This window comes from Centruroides sculpturatus, unplaced genomic scaffold (assembly GCF_000671375.1).
Source record: "Centruroides sculpturatus isolate CEXI.00-Female unplaced genomic scaffold, Cexi_2.0 scaffold300, whole genome shotgun sequence".
Classification (NCBI taxonomy): Eukaryota; Metazoa; Arthropoda; class Arachnida; order Scorpiones; family Buthidae; genus Centruroides; species Centruroides sculpturatus.
The window spans coordinates 189,607-202,022 of record NW_019384507.1 but is presented as its reverse complement, the minus strand read 5'-3'; the positions used below and the strand labels follow the sequence as shown (position 1 = coordinate 202,022).

The 12,416-nt window shown below is 27.6% G+C and overlaps 1 protein-coding gene across 1 annotated transcript in view; it reads right to left on the bottom strand.

Annotated features, from left to right (window-relative positions):
• LOC111622259 overlaps positions 1-12,416 on the bottom strand; it is an 81,307-nt gene that overhangs the window by 25,385 nt on the left and 43,506 nt on the right. Inside the window, exon 2 of the mRNA XM_023364611.1 lies at positions 10,211-10,500. Coding sequence (XP_023220379.1) covers positions 10,211-10,454 — 244 coding nt within the window. The 5' untranslated portion in view covers positions 10,455-10,500. The remainder of the gene's footprint in view (positions 1-10,210; positions 10,501-12,416) is intronic.

Sequence of the window (12,416 nt, the reverse complement as noted above, 5' to 3'; positions counted from 1 at the left end):
AAAAAAAAATAATTGTAAATGGAGGCATTATCCGAATTCACTTCAGGAAATAAGGGATGAAGTTTATATTCTCTCTTATATATAACTGAAACACTTATCATCAACAATTAATTAATTAAATTCGTCATTTCTATCTGTAACGCATTCATGCAAAATCCAACAAACAACTAACATATTAAGGAATTTAATTCCGTATAGCGTAAACATGGTTAGATTACTACAACCATAGGATTAACTGCTGCTTGATTAGCTTCACTGCATTATTACACCGTGAGTAGCTGTTATCCTTGTAGTAAGTTTATGTGTCTGAGAATTGTTTATTAGAATCAAGTTCTCACATTCGCTAATGGATTTCTCATACTTTAAATGTAAAAGTTTATGAAATTCTCTAAACTTCTAGCACTTTAAAACTTTCTTATATACATTTTCATAATTGTAATGGACGATGGTTTGAAAGATTGAATAGGATTTCCATTAAAATGAAAACTTTTAAAAGTTTTGAATTTAAGTAACCTGAAATTAGATTTATTTTGGATTAATGTGTGAGCAATTTCTGTGATAAAAGATGCGATGATGATTTTTATACATTTTTATCGTTTTGCATATAATTAATCGATTTTAGTAATGTCACTAAAATATTTTCCTGCATATTAAAAATGTTTTTTTCCTTCTCTAGCTTATGCAATTATTTAATAATATTATCTAATTTAATGTACAATTTTTACTCATTTTTCTATATTTATTTTAATTATTATTTTATTTACTAAATAATATAAGTAACACTGAGAGAAAGAGAGGAAAACTTCTATAATTAATATATAATTCACTTAACAGATAATTAAGTATATTTTCTAAATACTTTAATGCATTTTTTCATGAATTTTTAAAATTATAATTGGGATAAGAATACGTTAACTCGATTTCTTTCTTGAACATTGTTAAATTTAATTTCCAGGCTTGTCATCCATAACTTACCATAGCCTGGCCTATCAACCTCTAATATCATTAATCACTTATGATTTGTCCTAAAATACAGAGAAAATTTGGAAGTTTATAGTAAATTTTTCCCAAAAATTGAAAAAATAAGTTAGCTTGTTCTTAACCCACGCCATAATTATATATTTATTTAAACTTAAATTATCCAGCATTTTATCAAGATAACAAGCATCTTTCAATCCTGTATCATAAGAAGAAATTACGAATCACCCAAGATTGTTGAAATAGTAAATTTCGAAGGTATTTTTTTTACGTTTTCACAATTTAATTTCTGAATTAACACCCATTGTTTACTCATAATTTCCACTCCAAAATTGTTACTATCAGTTAGAAATTATTTATCCCTATCATAATGCAACGACTACAAAATTTGCTTAATAGAATTAGGAATGATCCTAGTTGTTATTATAGTAATTCACGCGTAAATTTATGTAATAACTTACCTAAAATTTTAACAATTTACTTCTGTAAAATATTACTCCAACAAAATTATGTAGCATACAGGTATTAGCCCTCCAGCTCTAAATCTTATTTAATATTATTAGATATGCAAGTTAATGGAAAGGACGAAGCATTGTACAATAATTAGAAGTGTTCTCACTATTTAATTCGCTATATATATATATATAATATATAAATTTTTTTAATAAAATATAATGGCGATGTTCAGCTACACGAAGAGGAGAGAGTTCAATAATGAAAAACAAGATATATATCGAGATCGGCTTTCATTGAAAGTGTTCTGGTGACAGAGTGAACTATAAGCTATTCCCAAGAGATATATGCTTGACTTGTTTTCTTGTAATGGTCAGAAAGTGTTCTTTCCTTTGACTGCAACGACCCGAGGGCCAAGGTCGTTTGCTAAAAGGAAAGAAGTAGAAATGCTTTCTCCATGACTGTAACTTGCTATAAACTTTCTTTGTTTGTTCTCTCTTAAAACCTTAAGTCGACATCATAGATGGATTAAAGACATATATAATTTTACCCTAAAGAAACATAGAGAAAAAAAAATAGAATAAAAAGAGGGGGAAATAACATATCAATGAATTAAATAAAAATTTAAGTTTTTAAAATTTTCGAAAACTAAAGAATTTCCATCGAAATTTTTATTTAAAAAAATTTTTTTCTGTGCGTTATTCTGCTTTATTTTCAATTAAATTACAAAAAAATTATTATTACTATTATTATTTTGAACAGGGCCTACTTATCTGTCTAGAATGAAGAAGTTGAAGAGATGAGGAAGAGAATACGAAAGTACTGAGCAGATATAAAAATTTTCAGAACAATTATCCTATTTTTCAGTTAAAATATTCTTATATCGATCCAAAAATATATTATTGGGCTGGAAATTTCTAATTTCAGACCTATACATTCTCATTTTCGTCCACCTGTCCGCCCGTTCTTTCTTAATCTCGAGAATGGAGTTAGATGGATAAAACTCGAAACCAGAAAAGCTTAGAGGCCGGAAGCCCCCAATTAAATAAATAAATAGGAACTTCCGGTTTAGAGAGCAAGTGTTGTGAATCCAATTCAAAATTTTGTCGATAACGGCGTTAGATAGATGACCGGCATGACTCAATTGCTATCAGAAGAAGTATGATGTACAGGGGCAAGACACTATTAAAATCGAGATCGTATTAGGAAAGCTTAGGAGCCGATTAACTACACAGGAAATTCCGGTTTGAACCGGAATTTACGTGAATTTTTAAAGGTTAAAAATGATAATATAAAAAATTACAGCTCAGCATTGTGACGATTCCACAATAAGTAATTGCTCATTAAATTTAATTTATAGGCTGACATCCCATCGATAATAATATATATATTTTTTTTAAAATCCTGTTCATTTTCTCGGGTTTTAGAGTAAAATTCAAGAAAATGAAACAGAATTACATCTAAAGTTTGACAAAATAAATTCAATTCTTAATTAAAATTAATGATATAATCATTGTTAATTCGTAATCATAAAACTTTAAATTTATTCATTTCATAAGTGATAAATGCAGTAAACGATAAGGAATATTTTACGTCATTATCACTTAAATTTATAAGTATCAAGAGTAGAAAATATAAAGAATATTCTCTAGCATCAATGATGCTAAACTACTAAACTCTGCATTGACGTAAACTAGCAAGTTACGTGATAGAATACAGGACCGACATAATTGAATATACATATCACAGTTGGACCACAGATGACGTATTCAGGTTACACGAATTGCCAGAAAATTTATGATCCGCCGGAATACACTGTTGCTATGACGTAACAAAAGTTTCTTCCAGCTGATTCATATCTCCTGCTCTTATCATTACTCCTAAATAAATAACCTTTCACATTTTGGTAATTCTTACAATATATCAGTCAAAATAAAGGTTAAATAAACTACAAAATTTAAAATTATTGCTTATAAAATTCGCTTGATATCCTTAAATTTAATCTTAAAAATTCCACTTGATAGCATCGTAAAGTAGCATCGTTTGCTTCCCATTATAAACATTAATTTACTAAATTATCTTTGTTGTTTTTTTAAAGTTTTTATTTATGTTTTATTTATTATATAAATGTCTATAAAAGTCTCGTTTTTATAAATATTTCGCCCGTAATTTTCTAATGTAAACAGTAACTTTACGTGTTTGATTGCAATTATTTCGTAAAATATTTCATTTGAAAGGGTTGTTCAAGGATCGAAAATTCGTTTGAAAGTATATTTTTGTTTTTAAAATTTTAAATAGGGGTTTATTTTTGGGGGAAATGGTTTGTAAGTGGAGGAAATAAGGTTTTGTAAAGGAGGAAAGAAGAATTTCTAATAGGAAAAAGTGAGATTTTAGAAACGAAGAAAGTAGGTTTAGTGGAGAAAATTAGGTTTTATAAAAGGAAAAATGGGTTTTTAAAAAAGAAGAAAAATTATAAATTAAGAAAATATAGTTTATAAATGAAGAAAATCAGTTTCTATAAAAGAAAAAAAAATCAGGGTTTATAAATGAAGGAAATTTAAGTTTTATTTAAAGGAAAGAATAAGAGGAAGAGAGAGAGAGAAGAAATGAGGCTTTATAAAAGAAGAAAATTGGGTTTATAATGAGGAAAAAGGAGGTTTATAAAAGAAGGAAAGAAGGGTTTCTAAGAAAAGAGGAAAATATATTTCATAGAAGAAGAAAGAGGGTTAAATGGGGGAAATTAGGTTTTATATAAAAAAATTAAGTTTATAAAAGGAAAAAATAGATTTATAAAAGACTAGAGGGTTTATAGAAAAGAGGAAATGAGGTTTTATAAAAGAAGAATAAAGAGTTTATAAAAAATAAAAAAGGATTTTATAAATGAAGGAAAAGAGGGTTTCTCAAAAAAGAAGCAGGGTTCATATAAAAAAAAATTATAAATAGAGGAAAAGAGATTTAAAAACCAATAAAAAGACGTTTTATAAAAAAAAAGCATAGAATATTTTTAATGAATAAAAACAGAGTTTTATATTATGTTTTATTCATTAAAAATCTCTACAAAATTTCCCTCTTTAAAAAAAAAAATATTTATGTGTAATTTCGTTATATATAAAGAGAAACTTAACATGTCATATAATTTACTTGATTGTAATTATTTTAATAAGATATTTAATTAGAAACGATCATTTAACGATCCAAAATTCATTTAGTGTGATAATTCATTCCTATTCGATTATTCAAATTTATTTGAATACTTTAACAATTAAAATTTTAATAAATTTGCCTTGGTTTTCCTTCCGGAGCTATTAAAAGAGGAAGTTGAGCCAAATGTTCTTTCCCGTATTGATTTGTCATTAGTAATGATAAAGAATTTAAATCAAGAACAGGACTTTCAAAATAATGAGATTTTGTCTATGATGAAGGAGAATATACTAAAAATGTTTCCCTTCTTGTTTTTTAATCGCAAAGATCTGTTGATTTTGATCGAAAATTGATTAATTTCCGAGTTCAGAAAGCTGGAAAATTAATCAATTGATCTCAAGATCAAGCGATTGAAAAACGCGAACACTTAAAATCTGTTCTTATTTTGGGCTTAAATAAGTAAATTTACAGTAGAAAAATTTATAAAATTAAACTCTTAATTCATTTAAAGACCCATTTTACTAAAGCTCTCTTGATTTTGATTCAAAATTTATTAATTTCCAAGCTGAAGAAACTTGGAATCACTTCTTGATGCTAAAGATCAAATGATTGAGAAACGCAAACACTTAAAAACTGCTTGTATTTTGAGTGTAAATAAGTAAATATACAGTGGAAAAATTCGCAAAATTAAACTCTTACTTCATTTAAATATCATTTTACTAAAGTTAATCGCAAATATCTATTGATTTTGATCCAAAATTTATTAATTTTTTAAGCTGAACAAACTTAGAAATCAATCAATTGATGTTGAAGATCAAGTTATCGAGAAGCGCAAACACTTAAAAACTGCTTGTATTTTGAGTGTAAATAAGTAAATTTACAGTGGAAAAATTCTTAAAATTAAATTCTTAATTAACTTAAATCATAATTAAAATGCCCTTTTACTAGAGTTAATTTTCTTTAATTAAAAATTATTACATTTTAGTCGAGTTTTAAAAATTATTATCCTTAAGTTTATGCATCGTTTTACGACTTTAATAAATTTATAATTTTATTAGACGAAATATTAAGAAAATTTAAAATAATTTGTTGTGTGTTGGTACTTTAATTTAATAATGTAAACACAATTAACTCTGATGAAAATCTTTAAAAAAAAAATTAAGCTTTGGTTTTAAATTAACAGGATAAACTTGTTTTTTTTCACCTCTTATTTGTCTCTAGTCTTATGTTCCAGTGATGCTGTAAAATGTACACAAATCATTAGTTGTTTACATGCTGATCGGTATCAAACTTTATTAGGAATTTAACAGTAACTGTGATACATTATTCCTACGATACTAACTCTAAATGCTTGTTACTTTAAGAGTTATGTTACGTCAAGTAGTACACCTGCAATTTAATATTTTAACTACACTTGCCGGTGTATAAAACATACCAGACATACAGGTACAATGTGACACTTTTATTGTATCTCACTGAGACTTTCGAGATTTTTTATTCCCTCTTGCAACATCTCTCTAGTATGTATGGTTGGTTGAGGAGAGGATAAAAGTCCCGAAGTGCATCAAAAATCCGTGTTGTACAGATCAAATAAAGCATCTTGAGGTGTACTGTACTTGGTGTCTGTTTTATACGTAAGCAAGTATAATTTCCACTATCGTCTATCGAGAATGGTGTTAGATAAATGAAAATCAAGATCAGATATAGAAATATTAGGGGCAGAAGGCCTGATTAACTATATACGAAATTCCGGTAAATTACAGTGATTTCAATTTAACACAACAGTGTTAAATAGATGACCAGCATTACTTCGTCGTTATCAGGAAAAGTATGATGTACAGGGGTAAGACACCAGTAAAATCGAGAGCGTATATTTTAAATTAAATTAATAGTACAATAAAAAATTACAGCCCGGTATTGTGACAATGTCACAATAATTATTATTTGTTAAAGTATACAAAATACTTTCACAGCAATACAGTAAAATGAGCATTAACATGAAGTCATGTAGTAAGAAGAGCATTGATTTAATAATATGCTGCCAAATGAATGCTCGCAGGACTTTTCTCAACCATGTCTTTTTAATGTTACTATTCAAGCATTGATTTGATACTATGCTGTATAATTAATGCTCATATTTACGATGATTATAACATTCTTTCCTTTGATTTCCATACATTGATTGTAATAATTTACCATAATTGCAATTTATTGTGTTACATTAACAATGATAAATTATTCCTAAAATAGTAACATTATAATCGAAGCGTAACAGATATATATTTTATGTATGTTACTCGACATTATTCAGTCTCTCATTTATAAAAGCCTAGAGGCATATACACTGGTTATATAACAAGTCAAACATTAAATTCGTAACATCATCTGAGACCTTTAATAGCAAATTACGTGTTACGCAAGTCACCGATAGGCTATTTTGTCAAGTATCTCCCCCTTATCCTCTTAAACAAGGATATATATTTGCACATAACCATGACAATAAATATAGATTATTGTAACCTTCCAACACGCATTTATATTGCCAACATAATAACTAATATTGATGATTAAACACGCTCACATCGTCATTACTTTAATAAAATCTATGTTGCTATAGTAACAAACATTATTACAACAAATATCACATTACATGAGACAAGTATGGCACAACAATAATCATGAAAACAAAGGAAACAATCCAGCTTATTGCTGTATCTGTTATGCTGTTAGAATAGAAACTGTTACAATAATATGTTAGGCCCTATAGTAAAATACAGTAAAACCTGTCCTAAAAGGAACCTTAATAAAACGGAAACCTGTCTAAACTGGAAGTTTCATCGTTTTATTGTTACCAGTTACGCTGATAGTGTGGCACTTGTATCATCTTCTTCTATCGACTATAACAGGATAATTTACTGTTTTTTTAACAGACTATCGATATTACACGTGTTACACCTCTTCTAGTTATAGTATACTGTTATAGCAACATATTCTTCTAGTTACTTTACTAGTTACGCTGTTACAGTAGCAACTATTACACCTCTTCTATCGACTGCGGTAACGATATACTTGTTACTTTACTAGTTACGTTGATAGAATAGAGACTGTATCAACTTGTATCGAATACAATAGGATATTTTCCAGTTTATTTTTAAACAGACTCTATCGATATATACGTGTTACACCCCTTCTATCGACTACTATAGTAACATTTTCTTATCTTTCAAGCAAATTGTATACGTATGTTACTGTATCAGTTATATTTTTAAAGTATTATCAGCTACAGTTCCATTACCGGATCATCTTTCAGTAAAGGGGGACGAATTTTTTTTTTTTCTAGTGATCGACGCCAAAACAATTTTAACGCGCTTGCGCGTAATATTCTACTTCCTGTCAAATAAAGTTGTCACATCTTTGGACAAGTATGTCAACATTTTCTTGTCTCCAGCTTCCAAGTTATCTTCTTCTCATCTCCACATATTTATTCCTAGTTTTATTTGACAACTCTTCTCTCTTTTTTATTTATATTTATTTATTTTTTGAAGTTACTGACTCCAGTATTAATTAAAATATTTTTCAGGATCTCTATAACACGTCAAGGGTTTGTCTCCATACGTCACAGTTACCCCCCCCCAATTATTTTTTCTCTTAATTCGGATGCTGTATGTGAGTGATGCACTTAGTTTCTATAGTAACGTATTGTAGCTATATATAATAAAGTATTGTTTAGAGATCGAGTATGTATACAAATATATTTATATAATATTTATGTTACTATGGTAACGATGTTACTCGATCTTATGCTGATAGAATAGAGAGTTTTGCGATAAATAATATCAATATAAATATATTATATGTTTTCTATAGTGATATTTTCATATTCTTGAAACAAATATTTACAGTACAATATACTTTTTTAAAGTAGAGAAGCTATAAAAAAAACTATATAGAGGGCTGTAAATGTGTTAAGTATCATGAACAGGAGCACCAAATATATAAGAATTTATATACAGGAGCACAAAATATATAAAATGTCATGATCAGGAACACAGATTAATAATATTTAACAATAATATATAACAAATTAATACTGCAGTTGCATATTTAGCGTAATATAGTAGTAACATAATGCTTTATAATGTATAAAAGTACTAAATACCAATAAGAATTACTTGTATATTAAAATTCAGTAATAATTCGTGCAAAATTCTGTTTATATTTAATTTATATAACTACTACTGTAGTATTATGCTTTCATAAGAGTTATATAGCTTCATATAACCTTATAACTAAGTAATTATATATAGAGCAATAATACGTAAACAACTTACACAGATTTATAGAAACAGTTACAGTATATTATAAAGCATTATGCTACTATAATAATATAATTTATTATAGTAGTTTAGTAAGCTGTAAGTAACGTTATTGCCTCTATAACTAACGTTATAATTGAAGGTATTTTTTATATAATAATGTTTAGTTTATTAATAAAGTAGAATAAAAGGTTATATTTATGAATGTATAATAGAGGTTACTACAAAAAAAATCAAGTTGTTTCGCTGTTACAGTTTTAGGTAAAAGTATAATATAGTAACGATGTTACGCTGCTAAACATCATAGGGTGCAATAAAATAAGAACGTTACGCCGTTACATCATAAGATGAGGATGTAATGAAGTAAAGATGTTACGTGTTACATCATAAGTGAAGCTTTTTATAGCATCTACACACTCGGAAGCGTCTTAATTATGTGAGAAACGTAACAATATTGATGCTACTGCAGTAATAATACGCTCAGTTAAAGATAACCATTTAGAAATAACGCAATTACCAGGAAAACAATAAAAGATAAGCAGCTAATACGTGATAATTAATATGCAAAGATACCGCAGCAGTAAAATAAATAACCCTTCCGAACATTTTCTACTATAGTAACAACGACATAAAATTAAATTCCTTAACAGATTAACGCATCGATAACAAGTATACAGCTTGTAAAATATGTAAAGTTTCATTTAGGATAACAGGTAATTAAAATTAAGATATCGATATTATATCGATCGATACTGCTTTAATAATAAGGAAAGTGTCATCTTTATTTTGTTTCTGTTACTATATAAAGAGTCCTGATATAAGTAGACAGCAATAAAATAAGTTTTCCCAATCTTCTCTATTATGGTAGCATACATATCAGATTAAATTACGTTATAGATTACATAGATAACAAGAACATAAATGGATAAAACTTGACAAATTGGAGCGAAAAATATGTAAAATTTCGTGAACAGGAGCACAAAAACAATGTAAAATATCATAAACAATATGCAAAATATCATAAACGTGGATACAAAACATGTAAAATATCACGAATAATAACAAAAATATATAAAACATTATAAACAATAGCGCAAATTATATAAAATATCAAATACAGCAACATAAAATACGTAAGATCTGTTTAAAGAAAGAAAATTATTGAAAAAAAAAAATATATATGAGTTTATCAATAAGATATCAATCGATATTGCTTTAGTAACAAGCAAAATATCATCTTTATTAGTTTCTATTATTACAAGGGGGTTGTAATATAAATGCTGATAGGTAAAAAAGATCAATAATAAGTTATATATACTTACGCGTGCAACCAACGTTTTCGTCACTTCCGTCACCACAATCGTCGGTACTGTCACAATATCTACCCAATCCTATACATTTACCATTTTCACAGGTAAATTCGGATAATCGGCACGGTCCAGCGAATGCCAGCCGAGTAATAAGTTGCATCAGCAAAAGGATATACAAAAGCTTGGAGTATATTTCCATCACATTGTAGTTGTTACTGAATCTGATTTTGTGGCCTGTCACGTGACCTGGTAGCATTCTTTGCCGTCAAAGAGGAAAATCACCATCTTCGCCATATTCAGACCTGCACAATAAGAGGAAATATGTATTTTTTTTTTCTCATCTAAAATTCAATTTTAATATCCGTATTTTTGTTATAAAAATATAAAATATTTTTGATTTTCAGTGATTAAGTTTTTTTTTTTTTTTTCCTTCGAAATAAATTACTTTACTCCTCATCCAATTTCTCCTTCGTCTTTACCAATTGCGGGGTTGGAAAATTGTTTATCTACGTGGAAACTTTATGAAATAAAAAAGATATACGTGTATTTATATTATATATCTGTAAATTTGCGAAATTTAAATGTTATTTCATAAAATTCACATATATTTCATAAAATTCATGCATTATTTTTTACTAAAATACATTTGTAAAGTGGACTGTTTCTCATAGTGAAATAAAAAATATATAAATGTATTTACCTTATATTCGTGTAAATTTAGGAAATTTATACATTATTTCATAAAGTTTACATAAATTTCATGAAATTCATGCCTTATTTTTCACTAAAGGTAACAATGTGTAAAGTGTATCCTTTCGCATAGCTCTAACTAAATATTTCAAAATTTTAAATGAAATTTTAATTTATTTCACGAAAAAACTGTGAAATATTTTATATTTTCACGAAATTAATTATTTATCTATTTATAAAATCAAATAAAATACGTATACAGTCGACCCCCCTCTAACACTGTTCATAATTCCGTTTTATATGAATTCCATGTTGTACGAGTCACTTAGATTTTACAAATACGTGTGCCAGGCTGTAAACGGCTCACGTATTTGTAAAATCTAAGTGACTCGTACAACATGGAATTCATATAAAACGGAATTATCAACAGTGTTATAGGGAGGTCGACTATACAAAACTTCAAAAAATTAACTCCAAAATTCTTTTTTGTGTGACGTTCTTGTAGAAAAACAGCGAAGACAATACCTGATAATGTAAAAACTTCGTATCAAATTTTTACAACCACGTAAAAACTTGAAAAAAACTTAAATTAAAAAATGCAAAATATGCGAAACGTCCGAACGTCTGTTCGTAAAATACAAACAGAAACGTCATAGGCGACACTCGGGTTAAACGTAGGACAAATAAATTTTGATAAAGGGGGTTGTATGTTTAAAAGCTGTACAAAGATCAACAGAAGGGACGGCTTTGTGTAACAATAATTGGCTTCCTTTTTCGATTGGCAATCAACTGTTATCCAATTTATCAGACGATTGGGAGACAAACTGATCCACAAACCGATTCTCAGAGAATGGCTCGATGCTTTTTTCGATATTGGAAAATTCAACTTCGTATTTTTCAAAAATATAATTTTTTGTGTGTTTTTTACTCCTTTAAATTGTTTTTAACCGTTTTCTTTATATTTTTCTCAATAAATGTCTGGTTGAAGTGCAATAACCAAAAAGTTTTCATTACTTTTCTCCCCTATTTTATGGAGCTTTACAGTAAATTATGTTATAAAAATTGTATTTACGTGAATTTAATCATAATTACTGTTTTCTATATTTATATATATTAACTAGAGGATAATTTGATCTAATTCATCATCTACCTTCATTAAAGAGGATTAAAGATTTGTCCAAATCGTTCATTCCTAATGCTTTCTAATTATCAATCTGTTTTGATTTTCAACCAATATCTTTAAATTTAATAATAATACTTTCATTTTTATATTGCTATTGTGTTAGATAATGAAAATAACGTCAAAAAATAGTTTATAATACAATAGCAAAAATATATAACATTGTTGTTGTAATATTACGTATATTTTACAATAAATAGAATAGTAATAATAAATTACACTAGCAAAACAACAGCAACAGACAGAAGAATTATAACAACAAGTACACATAAAGACAGTAACGACAACGAGACAAATTGAAACAATAAACACACACAAGAACAGTACAACACAAAATACATTCACTTA